Source organism: Saccostrea cucullata, unplaced genomic scaffold, assembly GCF_032062105.1.
Source record: "Saccostrea cucullata isolate Sc308-1 unplaced genomic scaffold, CSIRO_AGI_Scuc_v1 ctg4, whole genome shotgun sequence".
In the NCBI taxonomy this organism is placed as follows: domain Eukaryota; kingdom Metazoa; phylum Mollusca; class Bivalvia; order Ostreida; family Ostreidae; genus Saccostrea; species Saccostrea cuccullata.
The window spans coordinates 1213069-1236100 of record NW_026920828.1 but is presented as its reverse complement, the minus strand read 5'-3'; the positions used below and the strand labels follow the sequence as shown (position 1 = coordinate 1236100).

Here is a 23032-nt window from a genome sequence, read left to right as displayed (position 1 = left end):
GGGTCAGCTTGCAGTTAGCAATACAAGCGTCTGAATAATCAGGATGTAAATACGGAAGTGAAGAAATCGCATTTCATTATTCCCACAGATTGTCAACTTGTCATGAAAGAAACAAAAACATTCTGTTATTTTGAGTACATTTGAAGCAGAGAAAATGACACACAAGCATGGCAGCTGTTCTGAAAAGAAATTCACGAACTAGGTCATCAAAACGATTCTGTAAGGAAAAATTTTGCTGTAAAACTGAAAATACAGAGGCGCAGTACTATTGTGAGGAGTGTGGCACAGACCAATGTATTGAGTGTGATGAAGCAATACATAAAATAAGTGTCAAGTTTGAATTTCACGATAGAAGAAAGATAGAGCCGCCTCCTTCAGAGGATTTGTGTCAAATTGCTAAAGCTCAAAATTTGCTCGTCTGTGAAGAAGATAATTTTGCGGATTTGAGATGTGAAGTGTGTGCCTTAAATTTCTGTTTCAGTTGTTTTGATTATTATCACAAAGGCAGCAGAAAAACTCACAAAAAAATCTTCTTCAAGGAATTCAGACAAAGACAATTGCAGGACCAACTGAACAATCATATTAAACCTTCTAGTCCATTGCAGGGCAGTGATGACAGCTTAACATTTATGTCATGTCCACAATTGCAAGACCAGTACCCCGATTTTAGTTCACAGCAAACACAAATATCTGAATTAAAATCATATGACAATATTCAGAACGAAAGCATGAACTCATTTAGCAGTGCTAAATCTGATCATAGTCAACCAAGTAGCATTCCAGATATTTGTTTATCAGCAGGGAGTGAAATGTCCAACATTGAAGCTCAGCTTGCAGAGAGCATCATAGATCTAAATGATCCATATGATGACACTAAGAGCTTTATGTTGATAAATGACCAAGAAGTCATACAGGTATTCTTGAGATAAGAAACTGTTTATGATATGCAGTGAAAACTGTCTAATCCAACATGAAATTAGACATACTGATACATTTCATTTTAGAATAGGCTGTGTACATGTATAAGATTGCAAAATTAAGGGAAAAAAAGTAGAAAATAGTAAAGAAAGGGGGAAAGTACATCATAAGGAAAAGGTAGAAATTCACAGTGACAAAGGTGTCAGATTAGACAGTTTTTTCTGTAAATAATTTTATACAGTGAAGTTTCAATTTTATTGAATATTTTTATTTAATATTTTTATATACATGTATATAAAATTTGATTTTCTTTTTTAAAAGGATCAGAATTGTTTCACATATGCATTCTAGCACAACATATCAGAGAAAAGTTATTAATGCAAATGTATATTTGCCATGTTCTACCAAAAAGACAATATTATCCATTATTGTTGTTCAAGTGTCTGCTTATTTTTCATTAAATATTTCTTAAGAAATGTAATTTCCAAGAAGTTTGAAAAATCTTTATTTCTTTAAAATTTGTATTAATAAATTTTACTTTTACAGATTGAAGATGAAGAAGAGTTCGCCCAGCGCCTCGGATGTGACAACAATGAACTCGTTAAAGTTGTCTCAATATTTGGTAACACAGGAGATGGCAAATCATTCACACTGAATCACACATTCTTTGGAGGTAAAGAAATTTTTAAGACCTCTTCACACCAGTCTTCATGCACTGTAGGAGTTTGGGCAGCATTTGACCCGAAGGAAAAGGTCATTGTCATAGACACAGAGGGTCTACTAGGAATTACATCCAATCAGAATCAAAGGATGCGCTTACTGCTGAAGGTTCTAGGAATATCTGATATCATCATTTACAGGTCCAGAGCAGAACGATTGCACAATGATATGTATCAGTTTCTGTGTGAGTCCTCTTCAGCCTATACCAAGCATTTCTCTGAGGAACTAGAGGCCACTGCTAGGAGGTGTAACAAGTGTGTGGCCGATCTGACTCCAGCTGTCATTATATTCCAGGAGACGGTCAACACTAATGTTCTAACTAACTCAGGTACGTCTTATTGTCTTGTTTATCTACTGTTTTATCAATGAACTATGCCACATTTCAAAAAAATAAGTACCAAAAACCCATATTTACTGGTAAATGTAAAAAATATGCAAAAGTTAACATTTGGTTACTATTCTTTAGCGAATATTGTTACCCAGGCATTATCTTTTCCCTAAAGTATCACATTCATCAATTGATAAATAAAGATTAGATCAAGATTTCAGCAGATTAGTTTGAATTGACTGTAACAAAAATGAAAGTTCTAGTAATTATTTGATTAAACTGAAACTTCATGCTGTATGTTGATATTTTTGGTTGATGATAAAAATGAAAGCTTAAATAAAGAAGAACAAAATAAACATATTTTTTTTTATAACATTATATGATGTAAGTAATGTGCATCAATGTTTTATCTGTAATAATTTTTTTTGGTTTTAGGTACAGACTCTGCTGAGAAATTTATCTGGAATACATTCCGTCAACTTGAGTGTACTATGCATTTTAAGGACCTGACCTATGTGGGGGTAAGGACACAGAGACCCCCCACAGACTTCTCCAGGTTCCAGACCGTCATGTCTCAGCACTTATCAGACAAGACAAATCGCGCAGCTCGCAAACCAGCAATAGTCTTCAAAACCCTCAAGGTTCGCATATTTAGAAAGGGGGGCAGGGGGGGGGGGGGAAAGGGAAGTAAGATTCTATTTATCATTTAATGGCACCTGATACACCTCTAACAATTTTAGAGGTCTTTGTTTACTCTGCTCCCAATTTGTATTGATTCATGTCCATATTTTGTTTATTTCATATTAGTCTTGGAATCTGAGGGTAATTTTTTCATTCTGAAACAGATTTTACTCAACGTACACTCATACAAAACACCAAGGATTTATTGATTTTAAAAAAAAAATAAAGATTTTGTACTTGACTTTGATTTGAGAATTTTTCTTGTAATTTGACATTGTAGAACCTGAATGAGAAGTTCAATGGAGAGGTGGAGAAGCCGGCGTATGGGACATTTCCTGATCAGCTGTTTTCCTGTTCCATGAAATGTCTGTCATGTGGGTTAGTGCACTTATAAAATGTTGTAAAATAAAAAGGAAGAACTTACATTCAGTAAAATATCAGTGTATTTTTAGCAGCAAGGTATTATTTCAATGAATATGACAAAACTTTTTATTAAAAAATTGAAACAGATTTTTCCTTGAGAATAGTTCAAGATTTTTAAGTGATATTTTTAAAGATGTAGATACATATAAAAATCCTAATGTATTGGCTTGTTTTATATATATTATATAGGGAGGGTTGTACTAGGAGTATGAACCACGACACAGACACTGAACCCCACGAAACTGACAAGAGGTGTAAATATCAGCATCAGTTTGAGAACAAAGTCTATTTGTGTAAGGTAAGATCTCATTGTCTAATGAAACAGAGAAGGGGTGTAAATTATTAGCACAATTTGGACAAGCTAGAAAAGAAAAGGGCTTACTCAGCCTCTTAGTATTATTTCAATCTGTACAATTCTCATTAATTTGTAGTAATTTAAAGTCTGATTATAATAATTTTTAAAGCTGTAAAATTTATGGGTTTTTTGGTGGTAATTTGATGTTATAATTTTGTTCACTTTTCAAGTAAAAAGTTTGCTTTACTTAAAATCTTTCTCTGTTTTAGTCCTGTTACTTGTCTGGTAAAGAACATGTTGTCATACCAAAAACTTCCGAATCAAGAGACAGTGCATGGAGTGGGCTTATCAAATATATGTGGGCAGGGTAAGTGGTTGATTGGGCTCATCAAATATGTGTGGGTAGGTTAAATAATTTTTTGGGGTCATTTAATATATGTGGGTAATGTATTAATTGGTTCATTGGGCTCATAAAATGTATGTGGACAGGGTAAATAGTTCACTGGGCTCATCAAATATATGTGGTCAGGGTAAATAGTTCATTGGGCTCATCAAATATATGTGGGCAGGGTAAGTGGTTGATTGGGCTCATCAAATATGTGTGGGCAGGGTAAATAGTTCATTTGGGCTCATCAAATATTTGTGGGCAGGGTAAGTGGTTCATTGGGCATATCAAATATATATGGACAGGTTAAATAGTTCAGTTGAGCTCATCAAATACATGTGGGAAGGGTAAGTGGTTCATTGGGATTAACAAATGTAGGTGGACAGGGTTAGTAATTCATTGGTCTCATCAGATATACAAATGTATGTGGGCAGGATTAGTAGTTCATTGGGCTCATTAGATATATGTGAGCAGATTTAGTAGTTCATTGGACTCATTAGATATATGTGAGCAGATTTAGTAGTTCATTGGGCTCACTGAATATATGTGGTCAAGGTAAGTACCGTTTAGCGGGTTTTCTTGGCAGGTGTAAAATTTGGCGTTTTGCCTGCTCAAGGATTTGCCAATAATTTTGGCGTAATTTATTTTAGCGGACACAGAGTTTCAGCTCTTTGCAGACAAACACTTAAAAGAGTACTGACTATTTTAGTGATTAAAATTTTAGCAGGCTACCATCAAAACGCCAAAATAAGCTAAAATTAGCACCCCCACTAAAATAACCGGCTATATGGTTGTTCATTGGGCTCATCAAATATATGTGGACAGGGTAAATTGGTTTAGAGTATATGATTCAGCTCATCTTATACAACACTTGATGTAAGTGCTTCATAGTCATTGAATACATTAGATGGATAAAGAAGTTTGGTTCTCCTTGATGTACACAGGTAAATTCATCCAGTCCATGAAGGAAAGGACATTTTAACACTCTAGCAACAGAGTAGTAGGGGTATATGGGAATCACTTTGTCCATCCATTCAACTATCTATAGCTGTTTGTGTGTAGAAAAAGGTCAAGGGGAAGATTCTTTTCTGTTTTTCAAAGTGAGCGGCAAGGGTAGTTCTGGGGTGGGGTTGGTTTTTTTTTATCCTATTTGTAAAATTCATAGACTGATATGGGTATGGATTAAGTAAATTTTCTTACAGTTTAGTAAATGTTCTATATAAATAAACTTGAACATGCATGAAGTATTTTAGTATAAGGTTTTTATTAGCAGTAATAAAATCAAAGATTACAAAAAATGTATACCATAATTAATATTGTGATAATTTTGTTACAGAGAGGTACTGGAGTGCCCCAGTTGTGGAGTGATATTTCGAAGTCGTCAGAACTGGTATGGCAATAAAGACGTGGAAGAAATTGTTCATACTGAAATACGTCATGTATGGCCTGACGTAAGTTCTTCTGATGCTTACAATGAATCCTGCCCAATTGACTAATGCACGGATTAGTCCATTCTCACCATCAGGATATTAATTCTGTGTTTTTTTGGATTTCAGGGTTATAAGATGTTACAAGGAACCAACAATGCTGCTCGCAAAGTGATTGATAGTTTCCACTATATAGCAGACTCCATCACTAGTGTGGGATCTAAACCTACAAAGATGATCTCAGATTGGATGAATGATCGCATTGCTCCTGAGTACTGGGTTCCAAATTCTCAAATTTCTGTGAGTATTTCAGTTGCTGTGACATGCCATCTGTATTGTGCATATCATGCACTAGTCAACCAGAAGAGACATTCAGAGATTGTACAGCTTAAATCTCGTAAAGTTTTATGATGTTTCTAATACCTGTAATTTTGTACTTTTAATAATTTGGGTATATAGGTAAGTTTTAGTTGTAATCCCTTCTTGTCCATTGTAGGAGTGCCACCAGTGTTCTAAGGAGCTAGAGAATGAGCAGAAACACCACTGCCGAGCTTGTGGTAAAGGTTTCTGTGACGACTGTAGTTCCCAACGGCGACGTGTTCCAGAACGAGGCTGGGGGGAAATGGTTGTCAGAGTGTGTGACAAATGTTACGGTGGGAAAAAATTGTCAGGTACATACATTTGCTGTCCTCTTCTATTATTATACACAATTACTGCTGTTTTCTGTCACTACAATGATTTAGTCACTGAGGAGTATAGAGTGTATTTAGCCTGAAGTGCAAGGAGATCGTCATTCTTGAGAGATGTATATATTGTTTTATTGTCAGAAAAACAGCAGTAATTGTATTATTATATGATTTGATGATAAATTAACTCATAGAGTAGTCTATGTGATCTTGATTACATTTACTGAATAATTAGCCAATGAGAGAAGTAGGGTTAAAATAAACATAATGAGTTTTATAAATATGGAATTTTTTTGAAAAGGGGGCATTATAAGGAAAATTGACCTTTTACCTGAAAAAATCTTTTACTAGCACCTTCCCTCCCCTCAATAGAATACTTCAAATTCCAAATTTTATTTTGAGGGTTGAGGATGTTTAGGTTCATTAAAGTAGGAGGGATTTAACTGTATCAAAAATACCTGGTAGTAAGGCAACCAGCGTAAAATAAGTACTTTAACTGTATAAATGTGTGTGTTCATATATTTCCAACTTATAAAATAAATTTGTTTCTGTGCAAAATAATAACTTCTTGTATGTAAATTATCTTATGGACAGATTCAAATGATAGCACAAGAAGTAATTCTCAGGTCACTGCTAGAAAGGTGGGAGAGGTGGTAACCTCAGCTATCAGTGTCGCAGCATCTACACTTAATTACCCTATAGGTGAGTACCAATAAGTGTATGTACCCTTTTAGGGTAGGTTGGGACCACTTATGCATTTAAGCTTTCAATACTAAGATTAAAATTGCTTTTTTCCTAGCCAAATTGCTCAGGTGAGCAATGCGGCCCAATTGCCTCTTGTTCATTTGTTCTAAAGAACTATTTTTAATTTTACAATTAAATGTTATAGAAATAAGATAATCTTTTTAAGACTTAAGGTTGGTTGGATGAAATTTGTCTACATTGTCCCTCTTAGATGGATTTAGATTCATTTTCAAACTCTTCAGACAGTTGTGGTAAATTTCCCAATGTAATTTTAGGTATGATTAAAGACACAGCTAGACCTGCATATTGGGCTCCTGATGAATCGATCAAAATGTGCCATGTCTGTGAAGAATTATTTGGCCCCAAACTTCGGATCCACCACTGCAGAGCTTGTGGACAGGGTGTCTGTGAGAGCTGCTCTCCTAACAAGCGCCCTGTTCCAATGAGGGGCTGGGATTACCCGGTCCGCATTTGTAGGAAGTGTGAGAACAAAAGGGACCACTTGTAAACATTGTCATCCATTCAGCCACAAGTTTATTTCTTGTTTTCTAAATAAACAAAATGCAGTAATTTACCTTTACTATGAGGGAGGTATAAATGACAGATTGCTATTGAAGATGTGGCTAGTTTGAGGTTGTAACTTCTGCGAGCATCGTTATTTTACATCTCATTATGACCCAGGCTTTATTGTTAATTTTATTTTCCTTTTTCTAATTCAAGGATACATTATTTACTTTACAGGTTATTTTATGTTCAGGTGCTAAGGTAACAGTTAGAGCTATCTAAGCATTTTTTATCTGCTATTGCAAATTTGAAAGTACATGCACATGTTTCAAGAAAATGTGCTGTTTTTGATAAGTAGATCTGCTAGAAATAATTATTGCAGATTCAAGACATGGAATTATTTACTGTTGATTAAAACATGTTCTCATGTATGCCTTCTTCAGGATTATGTATAGTATAAAGTAGGAAGTATGCTATTCATGGCATAGTTACAAGATTTATATATAATAGGCCTTAAATTGGTTCTGTGAGTATTTTAACTCATTTTTCTCTGTAACTAGACAAAGTTAAGGTCAGGTGTCATGTTCCTCAAATATATCTTTTGTATTTCTTGGTATTACATAAAATAATTATGCATATTTGTCATTCTCTTGCAATTTCTACATTGTTTTCAGTACGTTTTTAGATATACCAGTATAAGTACATCAAAAATTGTGATATAGGTCATTCAGATGATGACCGTTATGTGATATATAAGAAATATCACCCTGTGGTATCTTGTCCAAATGCCTGGTAAGGTACCCTAATTTGTTGTGAGGAAACTTGTTTAAGAACCTAAACTTCAATGACAAATTCTTGGGAAAAATTATGTATTTTTAAGGAACGTGTGGTCTGACCTTAAAAGAAACGTAGATTGCTCTGAGGCAAATTTTCCTTCTGAGTTATTCCCCTTGGCCTAACCTTGGATGTCAAACAAGGTGGCAAAGTCTCCTCTTTAAGCACCAATCAAACATGCATGGCAAAAACCTTTACAGTGTTAAACTTGTAAATTAATGAAGGCTTTATAAAATGTGTATTCATCAGGAAATAGTGCTAACTACACCTAAATGTCCAGTATGACAAGTTTAAATTGGATGAATGTTATGAAATCTTTGGCTGTTGACTTCCAATAGGGCTGCAAATGGAAAATAACTCTTATTGTTTCAATCGAAAGAGTCCATATTCACTGTGGCTAATGCTGGTTGTAATTAGAAATTGCAAATTTTAATCATCTGTGCCATTTTCAGTTGGTAAAGGGTATACATTTATATGATTGTATTTATACTCAAGGTACTTCAACAATATGTTTGTGGAAACAAATCTTTTCAAGTGTTCTGAATGAGGAAGATGTATACATGTATTAAACCCAGGTCATATAATGCATCTGATAATTATAATGTTCTTAGCTATGAGTAAGATTCAGTGTCAAACTTGAGAAATCAGTTCATTTACATATACATGGAAATTCAATGCATTTTAATGAATATGTCAGTCTAGATGGTGGTAAAAAAGTAGTATCTTTATATTTATTTTATTTCATGTAACTTTCTGATGAATGGAAGTAAAGTAAAGTTTGTTAGCATTTATGAAACAGAATGTGGTCTTTTGTTTGATATTTGTATCATTTTTTTTCCATGTAGAAAAAGACTTGAAATTCCTTAATCAAATTACTAGAAGAAAAGAGATAGGTCATGAATTGACAATAGTGCGACTCCCCCCTCTCTGTAAATTTTCTCAATAAAGTGTGCTCTTCTGGAATTAGCTGGAAATTTAAACTTTGCTTTTTGATTGTTGATTAGTTTGTGACCTATGTGTTTTGTACAACTTTTCCTGGACCCAATATAGCTGTCTTGTTCTGTGATACCGATGTGCAATGGATCCTTTAATTTGTTAGTATGCTGTATTGATTCATGTTTTAGAACAAAATTAAATCATTTTCTGTATTCTTGGCTTATTCACTCTACAGTTAATTTATTTGACATCTTTCCAATTTTTAGCTCTTCTGAGCCAAAGGCTCAAAGAGCTAATTTTCTGGCCATTTGTGCGGTGTGCGGTGTCCGTTAACTTTTTAGAATATGGGCAATAACTCAAGAACCCCTTGGCCAATCATTGTCAAATTTGTTACAGGGTATCCTTGGCCCAAGGGCTACCATTTATACTAAAACTAGGGTTGTGACCCTAAAACAAGGGGAGATTATCAGGAAAATAGAACCAAAAGTACTGGTTGCTAAAAAATCTTCTTCTCCAGAACCACCAAGCAGATTTTCACTAAACTTACACACAAGGTTCAGGATATGTTGAAGATTAAAAATTGTTTAAGGTATGACTCTGGGGCAAAGGGCGTGGTCTCAAGGTCACTTCAAAGTTAACCAAAATTTACACTTAATAAAAACGTTGATATTTTGCATACTATAAAGACTAGGATCATCAAATCTTGTAAGTTGATGCATCTTAGGACTTCACATCATGTTAACACAAAAGTAGGTCACGGTGATCTACTTTTTAAATTTTTCGGGCTTTTGTTTTCAAATTGATTTGAAGGCATATTTTGGACACTTTAAGGCCTATGATCATCAAACTTTGTCAGTTGAAGCATCTTTGGTTCTTAAACAAGGTCAACTTAAAAGTAGGTCACTCCCATTATTTCAGATACCGAGAGGTTTAGATTCACCAAATCTTGTAAGTTGATGCATCTTGGGGCCTTGGGACCTACTTTTTGAATTTTGCAGGCATTTGTTTTCAAATTGTTTAATAGGCATATTTTGAATACTTTCAGACCTATGATCATCAAACTTTGTCTGTTGATGCAGTTGATGCATAAGTCATGGTGACCTACTTTTGACATTTTATGGCTATATTTAAGTATCTTAGGTACTTTTTGGCTTAGAAAAGTCAGTTGATCATGGTGACCTACTGTGATCTAGTTTTGACATTTTATGGCTATATTTCGGTACCTTAGGTACTTTTTGGCTTAGAATCATCAAACTTTGTCATTTGGCACAACTTGGGTTTTCAGAACATGTCAATCTAAAAGTAGGTCACTGTGACCTAGTTTTGAATTTTATGGCTACTGGTATATTTATTTATCCTGGGTACTTATTGGCCTAGAATTGTCAAACGTTGTCAGTTGAGGCATCTTGGGATTTCACAGAATGTCAACCAAAAAGTAGGTCACAATGACCTACTTTTGATTCTTTTAGGTTTTCGGAGAATGTCGACCAAAAAGTAGGTCACAATGACCTACTTTTAATTATCTCAGGTACTTATTGGCTTAGAATCATGAAACATTGTCAGTTGATGCATCTTGGGCCCTCTGAAAATGTTGACCAAAAAGGAGGTCATGGTGACCTACTTTTGACATTTTATGGCTATATTTAAATATCTTCGGTACTTTTTGGCTTAGAATTATCAAAACTTTGTCATTTTGATGGAACTTGGTTTTTCGGAGAATGTCGACCAAAAAGTAGGTCACTGTGACCTACTTTTGACATTTTATGGTTATATCTAATAGGTAATTTTTTGCTTAGAATTATCAAACGTTGTCAGTTGAGGCATCTTGGTTTTTGGAGAATTTCGACCAAAACGTAGGTCACAGTGACCTACTTTTAATTATCTCAGATAGTTATTGGCTTAGAATCATCAAACATTGTCAGTTGATGCATCTTGGGTCCTCGGAAAATGTCGACCAAAAAGTAAGTCACGGTGACCTATTTTTGACATTTTATTGCTTTAATTAAGTATCTCTGGTACTTATTGGCTTAGAATCATCAAACTCTGATAGTTGATGCATCTTTGGTCCTCGGAGAATGTCAACTATAAGAAGGTCACAGTGACCTACTTTAATATTTGAGGTACCAATTGGCTTAGAACCATCAATCTTTGTCAATTAATGCATCTTGGGTCCTCAGAAAGTTTCAAATCAAAAAGTAGGTCACCATGTCCTACTTATGGTATTTTATAGCTATACTGAAATATCTTCAGTCCTAACTGGCAAAGAATCATCAAACTTTGTCAGTTCATGCATCTTAGGATATTTAGAGTAAGAGGCTTCAAATAGAAGTGATAGAATAGATTGTACAATTTATCAGAAGAGTGATTCAAGGCCCATGGGCCTCTTGTTTTTCTTTGTTCAGCATCCATCCTATATTGGAAATCCCATCTTTCTATCCAGAAAAACACACAAACCAGAAAGGGGAAAACTACAATTTAAGCACAATTCTAGAATTTCTCATCACCATTTAAGAATTCTTTAAACATCTTAACTAAGTTAAACTTCTAGTTTATTGAAGCAAAATATTTTTGGAACACCACTAAAAAAAGAGTTGCTTATCCCCAAAGAGTAGCTGCATAACTGTAGCTCTCCAGAAAAAATATTTTGAAAGACCAGAGAGCTACAGTGCCACCCATTGTAAAATCATATGTTTATCGCGCATAAAAAAAGTGTGCTGTTTCTCGATTTATTTCTCCATGTTTTTAAACTGTCATCACAAAATATAACTAACCTTGTGTTCTTAAACATATTCTTTCACTGTTTCCACAACAAAACATTCCTTATAATTGTTGTTAATAGCCCTCCTAGCCCTGAAATTGAGATCATCAAAAATTTCGTCTATTTATACTAGCTGCCATTTTGGTTTGAAAGATAATTTGGTCCAACGCACTTCATGCAGATGTCAACTACAAGGAGTACTTAAGAAAATTGTTGAAATCTATCTTTTTTTGCAATTGAGGTACGAATTTGGAAGAATAAAATCCAGAACTAAGTGCAACTTTTTGTGCTCAGTGAATATACAGTTTTTACAATGGGTGGCACTGTAGCTCTACAGTCTGTAAAAGTATTTTTTCCGGAGAGCTACAGTTCTGCAGCTACCCAAAGAGTAAATTGCATTAATTTGAAAAAAAAATTGTTATCAAATTTGTGCTTGTTTTAAAATTTCATAACCTCAAAACCAATCTGTCTGCAGACACTAAACATAAAAAAACTTGGAGTGGCCTTACAGTGAACCGTTGATAACTTGAACTTGGTACATGTATAACAGACCATATAACTCTGAGGGTTCAAGATAATTTAGATTTTGTCTTTATAGTGAGGAGTGCTAAGTTACATGGACACGTCCATAATATCGGACATATGGGTGTTGAAGATAACAATCACTTGTAAGAATATATACCGTATAAGTGGAAATTATAGCGAGACACAAATTTAGCGATTTCTCCTTAAAAATTGGTAATTTATTTTTAGTTAGAGGTAATTTTAGTGATTTTAAAAAGCTTACTTAAGCAGCTATTACAAATAAAATGCAATTAATTTTTAGCGGTATTCAATTTTAGCGATCTCTTGACCCTAGCTAATAATGCCAAAATTAAATCCTCGCTAAAAATTCTACTTACCGGTATACGGTATATCTGTTCATACAATGTAACTGATCTCTCCCATTAACCCCTTACAGAAATTTGAGAAAACTGGAATTTACACAAAGATGTCTTTGACCTAAGGGAATGTTAGCATAAGAAAACTACCTAATTGTTTTTACACAATATTTTCTCATTTTAATGCAAATTTTAATTTTTGCACCTTCTTATGTCCTCTGTGTATGCTTTGAATCAAAATTAGTGCTGGTTTTAAAACAAGCATCAATTTAAGTTCTTAACTAAAAACTATCACAGTTTATATGTGTTCGAATTTTTACACCAAATAAGGGGCCAGATTCAGTGGTTACCATACCTTGTCCTTTTGCAGGAAGCACCACTCATGAAATAAAATTACTTGTTTTTATTTTTTTGGTGCTGAAATCAATGTAGAATCTTTTGATCAACTCTCCACTCAGGAATTATTGTTCTCGAAACTTGTTTTTAAAGAGCCATTTCGCATTAAGTAACCGGGAAAAATAAGGAATTTACAGTAGTCAATGACACACATTTGAGAATCAAAGAAAGTGAGCATTGAAGCCTATAGACCCCTTCTTCACACACTGCTAAACAATAGAAAATCTGTCATGGCCAATTCTTAGAGCAATAAAAAAAAGTTTTTATCTTTCAATATGGCATTTAATTATAAATAAGTAAATATTTTTACATATACATACATCATTATACATACATGTACATATTAAACTCTCCCCCTCCTTTCTTCTCTCTCTCTCTCTCTCTCTTGAATGATTTTTGTTCTTTAAGAAAGGCACAATTGTAGCTGGATTTTCCCATTCATTTTAATGTGGAGTTATTTTTCAGTTTCAGATGTCTTATTCCATTGTGCAACTCTGTTCCAAATAAATGAAATTGTACACACATTTCCTAGACTGTCACTATATACCATGTACATTTATATTTAGTACGCTTGTACAAATTTCCGGCCGGGGGTACACACATACAATTTAATAGCTTGTATTGGCCGGGGGTACACACATACAATGTAACAGTTTGTATTGGCCGGGGGTACACACATACAATGTAATAGCTTTTATTGGCCGGGGGTACACACATACAATGTAATAGTTTGTATTGGCCGGGGGCTATTTGAAGAACTTCCACCATATCACTACTCCTAAAATACCCAGTTCTAAAAGGATGACCACAATCAGTATCATCTTATTGGTCATCACCCTATCAATAAAAAAGATTGGTTATAAAATATAAAACAGATCATCTTATTGGTCATCACCCTGTCAATAAAAAAGATTGGTTATCAAACATAAAACAGATAATCTGATTGGTCACCACCCTGTCAATAAAATAAAACATAAAACAGATAATCTTATTGGTCATCACCCTGTCAACAAGAGGCCCATAAAACATAAAACACCTGATAATCTTTGACCATTCTGTTCTTTACCACCCCCTTGTAATACAATGATCCCCACCCTACCCCATATCATATTTAAGACATTTTGAAATCAACTACCCCAGGATCCTTCCATGTGCAAATAAGTTTCAGATTTTCTGGCCCAGTGGTTCTTGAGAAGAAGATTTTCAAAGATTTTTCCTATATATTTCTATGTAAAACTTTGATTCCCCATTGTGGCCTCGCTCTTTCCCTGGGAGTCATGATTTGAAAATTAAGAATCTACACTACCCAAGAATGCTTAAATAAGTTTCAACTTTTCTGGCCCAGTGGTTCTTGAGAAGGAGATTTTCAAAGATTTTTCCTATATATTTCTATGTAAAACTTTGATTACCAATTGTGGCCCCACCCTTCCCCTGGGGGTCATGATTTCAAGAGATTGGACTATAAGAATGCTTCCACATAAGTTTCAGCTTTTCTGGCCCAGTGGTTCTTGATAAGAAGATTTTCAAAGATTTTTTCCTATATATTTCTATGTAAAACTTTGATTCCCCATTGTGGCCTCATCACCCCGGGAGTCATGATTTGAACAATTAAGAGCTTTGGTACTACCCAAGAATGCTTCCACATAAGTTTCATTTTCTGGCCCAGTGGTTCTTGAGACAAGATTTTCAAAGATTTTTCCTATATATTTCTATGTAAAACTTTGATTTCCCATGTGGATCACTTCATTTTCATGAACAATTTAATATCTACACTACCCTAGGATGCTTCCACATAAGTTTCAGCTTTTCTGGCCCAGTAGCTTGAGAAGAAAATTTTCAAGATTTTTGGTTATATTTCTATGTAATCTTTAGGAATACTTTTGGCCCCGCCCTACGTGAGAACAATTTAATATTACACTACCCTAGGATGCACACATAAGTTTCTTTTCTGGCCCAGTAATTCTTGAGAAGAAGATTTTCAAAGATTTTTCCATATATAAAAAGTGATTTACAGTAACTGATACAAGGCAAACCTGTTAACAATTTAATAAATATAATGCTTTCACATAAGTTTCATTTTCTGACCAAGTGGTTAATTTTTTAATGACATATATATACAATATGTCCCTTCAATAATTTCAATTCCCCTTCACCCATTTTGTACCAAGTTTGCCAATAGTTAGCTAGGATTTCATCAAAAAAGTTTAAACACAGGTGGGGTAAAAAAAAAGATACATGTAGACAGAACATTGGTAACCTGTGACACTCCTCCCCTCAAACAATATAAAAAAAAGATTGGATATCAAACAAAACAGATTTGATTGGTCACCACCCTGTCAATAAAATAAAACATAAAACAGATAATCTTATTGGTCATCACCCTGTCAATAAAAAAGATTGGATATCAAACATAAAACAGATAATCTGATTGGTCACCACCCTGTCAATAAAAAAGATTGAATATACATATAAAACATTATAATCTTATGTATATATCCTGTCAATAAAAAAGATTGTAAAGCAATATATAAAACAGTTTTATGTCATTATTTTGGTCATAAAATTTCAATAAAAAAGATTGGTTATACATATAAAACATAAAACAGGTTATCTTATTGGTCATCACCCTGTCAATAAAAGAGATTGGGTATAAAACACAAAACAGATCATCTTATTGGTCATCACCCTGTCAATAGAAAAAGATTGGATATACATATAAAACATAAAACAGATAATCTTATTGGTCACCACCCTGTCAATAAAAAAGATTGGATATAAAATATAAAACAGATCATCTTATTGGTCATCACCCTGTCAATAAAAAAGATTGGATACACATATCAAACACAAAACAGATAATGTTATTGGTCACCACCCTGTCAATAAAAGAGATTGGGTATAAAACACAAAACAGATCAATTACTTTCATCACCCTGTCAATAAAAAAGATTAATTTCACATATGATATTTTAAACCCTGTCAATAAAAGAGATGCATAAAACAAAAATGTGTCCTTATTCAACAATACAAACTGTCAATAAAAGAGCTTTGGTACATGTATGAAGATATTAAGGAAAGGGAGACAAGGGTTCAATCTTGTTAACTTTTTACTTATCACTGTAGATAACTTAATTTTCATGACACTTTATTTTCGCGAGATAGACATTGACTCTTGATTAGCGAGACAAAATTTTCAAGAATTGTGGTTATTGCTCTATGTAATCTTTAGGAATACTTTTATACGTGTTTTTTCGCGAATTTTGTTAATTACGCGAAAATAAAGTTCTCGCAAATAAAAAGTGATTTACAGTAACTGATACAAGGCAAACCTGTTACAAAAGAAATATAACTCGATCTATATTGACCAAGTATTAATTTTCAAGCATATATATACAAGTAATACACCCCTTCATATTTTAGACTTCAGCCAATAGTTAGCTAGGATTTCATCAAAAAATAAACACAGGTGGGGTAAAAAAAAAAGATACATGTACTAACATTGGTAACCTTCACACCCTCCCCCCAAACAATATAAAATTAAGGTGTCACAAATTTAGTTTTTTTCCTTTAAAATCTATGAATGATAACAGGATAAGAAAGCAGAGGTCACATATTGAACATTTTGTAGACCTTTAAAAAATTGAAAGAAATATCATCTTTAAAGCAGTCATTCAAACTTCTGCTGATCAAAATCTTACCTCATGGCCATTGTTTTTAGAATTTTCCGACTTCGACTAAGATTTGAGTCCGTATCAACCAGCTGTCAAATAAACAATAGTTAATGATCAAAGATGATGAAATGATAATATAAAGTCTATTATCAAATTATTAAATAGAACGGCCTCTTGAAATTAATTAAAAAGATTTGTCAACAACACTATTAGCTCTAAATGTATATATTTACATTTGCAGATGTTTTCCTTTATATATCACTACTGAAAGCAATGTGTATCTATACCCATATAAATACAAGTTCCTTGAACGTATTAAACATTTGACATAATTTATCAGTGATGTCATAAATGGTTGACGCACATTCAAAGGATTGCATATATGCTGACTGTTGAGTTTGAAAAATAAAACATTTCATGCACTAAAAGTCATTATCAGGCAAATATAAATATGAATATAAAGTCACAAACGTAAATATAAGTAATAAAGTATCATTTTTAAAAACATCTATCAGGCTATAAATACGGGTTGGTACGAATTCAAATTAACCATAAAGTCCTTCAGGCTTTATGGAATTTGATCACTATATCCTCTGGCCAGATTCGTTTTACAAGATTTTCAAAGTTGGCACCTAAGAAAATTTGCCTGGCAACTAAAAAATTGCATTGGCAACTATATTTCTTGGATAGGGAGCTCATGATGCCTAAATTATAGAGGTCACTTAAAGGCCTGATATGATGCAAGAATTTTATAGATAAATTTAATATTAGAAATTTGTTTCATCTTTACAACACTTTACCCTGTCTTTGGTCCTCTCTAGAACATCCCGCTGTCTTCCTAGTTCATCTATAGTTTCCACGCCGATTTGGTCCGTTTCTGCGGAGATCTGGTGGGACCGAGCGATGCTCTCGGAAGTTCTGTTCAGGATTTGTGTACCCTCCATTAACCTAGCTCTTTGTGAGGCCTCCACCCTCTATAACCAAAAAAAATGAATAACAAGGCACAACTATTGAATTTAAACAAGGTGAAGCAAAATGGTATTCAATATCTGGATGTAAATAATTTAAAAGTACTCACATCAATCCTGTCAAAACCAAAAGTGTCTGTTCCACCAAAACCTCCAGTTGTACCTTTTTTCTGACAGTAAGTAAAAATGAATAGCATTCATGATTTTATTTCCTAATGAAGCTTTTTAATTCTTTGAAAAGAAAACCAGAAGTCTCTGTCGAGACTGAAGCTCTACTGGTTTGTACTTATAGCAAAGGAAGAGAAAAGTACTTACACAGTTGGGAATTGAAACTTTTCAATAGCAATAAATAGAATAATGATCCTTGATTAAGTCTCTTTATGTTCTTAGTGTAGTCTACTTGCATGCCACATTATATTATAATCAGACTAAAACTGTATTTGGAGTAGCATTTTGAGAGTATTTAACAGAAATTTCTATTTTTAGTAACCGTGGCAACACTGTTCATTGAAGTGAAAAACTGATACACAGAGTTATGTACCTTAGTGTAGTCTACTTGTGTGCCAAATTTTATTGAAATAAGACCAAAACTGTAGGAGGTGTAGCATTTTGAAAGAATTTCACAGAAATTTCTATTTTTAGTAACCACAGCAACACCATTCATCGAAATCAAAAACCGATATAGAGAATTATGTATCTTAGTGTAGTCTACTTGTGTGCCAAGTTATATTGAAATCAGACCAACACTGTAGGAGGAATAGCATTTTGAAAGAATTTCACAGAAATTTCTATTTTTAGTAACCACAGCAACACCATTCATAGAAATCAAAAACCGATATACAGAATTATGAATTATGTATCTTAGTGTAGTTTACTTGTGTGCCAAGATATATTGAAATCAGACCAAAACTGTAGGAGGAGTAGCATTTTGAAAGAATTTCACAGAAATTTCTATTTTTAGTAACCATGGCAACACCTTTCATCGAAATCAAAAACCCATACACAGAATTATGTATCTTAGTGTAGTCTACTTGTGTACAAAGTTATACTGAAATCAGACCAAAACTGTAGGAGGAGTAGCATTTTTAAAGAATTTCACAGAAATTTCTATTTTTAGTAACCACAGCAACATCGTTCATTGAAGTGAAAAACTGATACACAGAGTTATGTACCTTAGTGTAGTCTACTTGAGTGCCAAGATATATTGAAATCAGACCAAAACTGTAGGAGGAGTAGCATTTTGAAAGAATTTCACAGAAATTTCTATTTTTAGTAACCACTGCAACACCTTTCATCGAAATCAAAACCGATACACAGAATTATGTATCTTGGTGTAGTCTACTTGTGTGCCAAGTTATATTGAAATCAGACCAAAACTGAAGGAGGAGTAGCATTTTGAAAGAATTTCACAGAACTTTCTATTTTTAGTAACCACGGCAAAACCATTCATTGAAATCAAAAACCGATAAAAAGAATTATGTATCTTGGTGTAGTCTACTTGTGTGCCAAGTTATATTGAAATCAGACCAAACCTGTAGGAGGAGTAGCATTTTAAAAAATTGTTTACAGACAGACAGACAGACGGACGACGGACGCATTACTATCGCATAAGCTCTTCTGGTCTCTGACCAGTAGATCTAAAAATTGAAAATTCATTTTCTGATTTGAAATAGGTTTTTGTTAAACTATTATCATTTTACAAACAGCGTGACAGTTTGCTTGATGGGGCGTGCCAAAATTTTGTGTGCTGGTTATCATTTTACTCATCCTTTGGATCAATGAAATCAATACTAATTTGCATATGAAACTCGGAATACAACAATACCCCGATAATACTGGCCAATCACATTGAAAGGTTCTTTTCCAGTACGGCATTTGTAGTCAGGAGCAACACCTGGTCAGTCAAAGCCCGTTTTCTGTCCCCCAAAAAGCATGTTTAATATTTGTTGTGATTTGACCGGATGGGTTTTTAAATACTGTTGTACTATGTAGCTATCAATATCATCATTATAGGAAGTAAAACTTGCGAAAATTAATCGTCGCGAACTCGTATACCCCTGGTAAATCGCGAAACAAAGTCGTCGCGAATAAAAGTTGGTTTACAGTACGTATAAAATGTATAAGAAAATTTAAAGAATGGAATTAGTTATGTATTAATTGTTGTTTATTCCATGCGATTAGTCAGTATTGTCAGTGGTATTGCTGGGTTCTGTGTTTCATATGCGAAGTATTATTGATTCCATTGAAATCAAACATCCAATGGATGAGTAAAATGATAATCAGCATACGAAATTTTAGCACGCCCAATCAAGCAAACTGTCATGCTGTAAGTAAAACGATAATATGTTACAGGAACTGAGATTCTTCTATTGATCTAACAAACATATCCCAGACAAATGGCACCATACTAGGGCTGGGTAGTGGCCAGAGATTTCGTATTGAAATATATTGCGATATTTATAACTGTATTGCAATATGTATTGTGATATTATCAATATAGTTAAAATGGCATTTTCTCATTATATTAAAGTCAAGTTGTCAATTTACATGCAGAATGTACATATGTATGATAAGTAACCAAAGGGAAAAAGAATCAAGTTGATTTAATTACAGTTATATACTGAAATACACCCATGAACAGCTTTTGTCTTAATGTTTTGCATAATCACAAACCTTTCCGTAAACTTTTTTTTAATATTTAATGATAGAATTCCTGAGACCAAGCATTTTGCCGGTATATCGATATTACAAAAACATATTGCAATACAATATTTTTTGTGATTGTATTGCAATATACCGAAATATCATATTTTTGCCCAGCCCTGCACCATACACATAACAGAAATATTCCACCAAACATGTAACAGACAAATTCCACCATACTCATAACACACAATTCCACCATACATATAACAGACAAATTCCCCCTATACATAACACACAAATTCCACCATACTCATAACACACCAATTCCACCTTAAACACATCAGATAAATTCCCCCTACACATTACAGACATATTCCTCCATACATATAACAGACATAAATGATATCCACAGGTCCATCAAGATACACATCATAAATCTTGATTAATCATTAACACTATGCAGATGAGAATAGCTAAGGTACATGGAGATTGAAAATGAACTTTTAACTAAGATTTCAATCTACTGTTTTTTTCAGATGCCCACACTTTGCTTACCAATGATCTGTTGAGTTGCTCAGTTTCTCTTCTGTAGTTGCGTAACTTACTCAACATTTGAGTCCTAGCTGACACGGGAGCTACTCTGGCCTCTGCTTCCATTTCTTGGAGCTACACAGAGAAAACACTTTTTTTTAATCAACTAGCATTGAAACTTACGTGCTTCACTTTAAAAAACCTAATTTTGAACAAACAAAAATTACCAAATTTATGAATATACCAGCTTAGTTTTCGGGGGTTCCTGGCAACAATTAATTGGTATAAACGAACTCTGAAATAATAATTTCCTTGATATGGAAAGTTAATTTTGAGTCCCTTAGAGGTTAAAAAATAACAAAATTCATTTTTTTTTGTTTGATAAACCTGATCTAAATTAAAACTGAATAATATCTGCACTCGCCCGATCGGTTGCACCTGCACCGTCAACGTATAAGCTATTTTAATCTCAGCTATATTGGTAGGGACTAAAATTTTGGTCTGGCATCCCGTACAACGTGACTTGGGTTTTTTTGCCCTGACTTCGACCGCTCGTTTCGATCAATACAGCTGAAATTAATTAGCTGTCCACTTCAACTTTTTCCTTTAAACATCCCTTTAAGTCTCTACCACTATAAAACTTTCCTTTCTTACCTTTAAAAGGTTTGAATCCAGCAAAATATAATGTTGTTTATTTTTCATTGCAGCATGATGGTTGTTTGCTATTCATTTAAACCTCCAAGGCTAAAGAGTTCCACAACAGACTGCTTCAAATAATTCGTTCTACTATTTCTTATGGGAATGATCTATAGTATGAATTATTTCAAGCAGATTAATGTGGAACTCTTCGTTGATATAAAATGAGCGGCTGAAGTTGGGGCAAAAAACCCTGAATCACGTTGCATGGGATCGGTCTGAGATTGGTAGTGGACACCAGACCAAAATTTTAGTCCCTACCAATCTCGCTGAGATTAAAGCTGTTTTGTTTTAAAGAAGATTAGTATCATATCTTGTTTTTTTCCTTACAATGATGTTTGCTTCTTCCATATTTCTTTCTGCATGCCTAATGGCTGTTTTCTTTTCCTCTACAAAAAAAAAAATGATGCTAAGCTATTAATTGTCAAGCAGTGTAATGAAACTCTACTATGAGAACTCATTAATATCCTTTTATATTAAGTTTAATTTGTGTGAATGTGTCTGATAAGTATTCATGATTGTTTAAACAAATCATCTATGAACTGCTACAGATCAAGGCATGTTTAAAAGATGGGAGGCCATGACCATTTTAATTTGTTGCTCTTTCAACAGTGTTCAATCGATTTGATTTATCTCACCTCCAGTATAATTTGGAATCTTCCTCTCTATTCTCTCTCTAAGACTGTCTAGAATCGTTGTAAAATCGTCGTCAAGTGACTCAAACTTTTCTGAAGACATCGTCGTCTGTGACAGTTTGTTTCATGTATGTATGTTGATCATGTGACGAAATTCGGGAAATAGAATTTAGACAGCTTGTACTTGAAGTATTTCGAAGAAACATTACGATTAAAATAGAAAATTGTGAATATCCTTGTGAAATATAATATTTCATATATTGTTTACACTATATAAACGATCTTATATAACACTACCTTCTTGTTTGTGAGACTGTTAATGTATTATAAGGAATTTCTTTTAACTTTATTTTGACCTCGGGCTCGGAGTTCCATCTTACTTTCACAATGGTCAGCAGACTGTCAGTGTCAAGGAAAAAGTTGTATTTAGGAATACCTGTAAAAGAATAGTGCAATTAGGCAAGTAACATAAATACTTATTTATAAAAAAAAAACAGGTAGTTCTATTAAAGAATTCATGGACTCTCTCACTTGACATTCACTGATTCAGTAGTGATTACGATGGTGTACCTTAATTAAATTTTTTGTCGCAGGTGTATAAACATTGATATGCGGATGGTAAATACAGAGTGGTAGCCATATTTAAATGGTGTTGTTTATATTTGTGACATTAACGAAATAAGAGTTATAGGAAAATGTGTTTTCATTAAATCCATTTTTTATATCAATGAAGAAAAAATTGGAAGAAAACCGAGAGAAAAAACATTCATTATTTATGACGTCATTTCACTGTTTTAACAATACTGCATTTGGGCCAAAAGTCTCATGATGCATCACATATGCTAAAATGATTAAACATATTTTGAGTATGTAACAAAATGGTATGTCTGTAGACTCTATGTCGATTGGTTACATTCCGACTCCGTGTTCGACCCGCGTGGTTACCACCCGAGTGGTTTCGACCTATTT

At 33.8% G+C, this 23032-nt stretch overlaps 2 protein-coding genes across 3 annotated transcripts; one reads left to right on the top strand and one right to left on the bottom strand.

Moving 5' to 3' along the window:
- Positions 1-38: 38 nt before the first annotated feature.
- On the top strand, positions 39-9093 carry LOC134258429 (zinc finger FYVE domain-containing protein 1-like). Its single transcript, XM_062740976.1, has 11 exons — positions 39-914; positions 1465-1966; positions 2402-2607; positions 2928-3025; positions 3260-3368; positions 3635-3732; positions 5087-5201; positions 5307-5477; positions 5674-5848; positions 6458-6565; positions 6883-9093. The coding sequence occupies exons 1-11, from the start codon at positions 168-170 to the stop codon at positions 7113-7115; spliced, it is 2562 nt and encodes an 853-aa protein (XP_062596960.1). The 5' UTR covers positions 39-167; the 3' UTR covers positions 7116-9093.
- A 4153-nt stretch (positions 9094-13246) lies between these two features.
- Positions 13247-22239, bottom strand: LOC134258428 (vesicle transport through interaction with t-SNAREs homolog 1B-like). 2 transcript variants are annotated; one of them, XM_062740973.1, is made up of 8 exons: positions 22067-22239; positions 21759-21817; positions 20757-20867; positions 17666-17725; positions 17388-17561; positions 16615-16676; positions 13622-13753; positions 13247-13429 (listed from the first exon to the last, which is right to left on the bottom strand). In XM_062740973.1, exons 1-7 carry the CDS (start codon positions 22164-22166, stop codon positions 13663-13665), a joined length of 657 nt encoding a protein of 218 aa, XP_062596957.1. In that variant the 5' UTR covers positions 22167-22239; the 3' UTR covers positions 13247-13429; positions 13622-13662. The 2 variants fall into 2 exon arrangements, with proteins under 2 accessions (XP_062596957.1, XP_062596958.1); XM_062740974.1 differs by lacking the exons at positions 13247-13429; positions 13622-13753 and adding an exon at positions 15646-15727.
- Positions 22240-23032: the final 793 nt, after the last annotated feature.

Bases quoted from the DNA above. Each gene is read 5' to 3' on its own strand.
- LOC134258429 (XM_062740976.1), top strand. From the start codon at position 168: ATGGCAGCTGTTCTGAAAAGAAATTCACGAACTAGGTCATCAAAACGA. The intron at 3,369-3,634 runs GTAAGATCTCAT...TCTCTGTTTTAG, and splicing joins ACAAAGTCTATTTGTGTAAG to TCCTGTTACTTGTCTGGTAA. The intron at 3,733-5,086 runs GTAAGTGGTTGA...ATTTTGTTACAG, and splicing joins ATCAAATATATGTGGGCAGG to AGAGGTACTGGAGTGCCCCA.
- LOC134258428 (XM_062740973.1), bottom strand. From the start codon at position 22,166: ATGTCTTCAGAAAAGTTTGAGTCACTTGACGACGATTTTACAACGATT. The intron at 17,726-20,756 runs GTAAGCAAAGTG...ACTTACTGTCAG, and splicing joins AGCAACTCAACAGATCATTG to AAAAAAGGTACAACTGGAGG. The intron at 16,677-17,387 runs GTAAAGTGTTGT...TTTATTTGACAG, and splicing joins TAGAGAGGACCAAAGACAGG to CTGGTTGATACGGACTCAAA.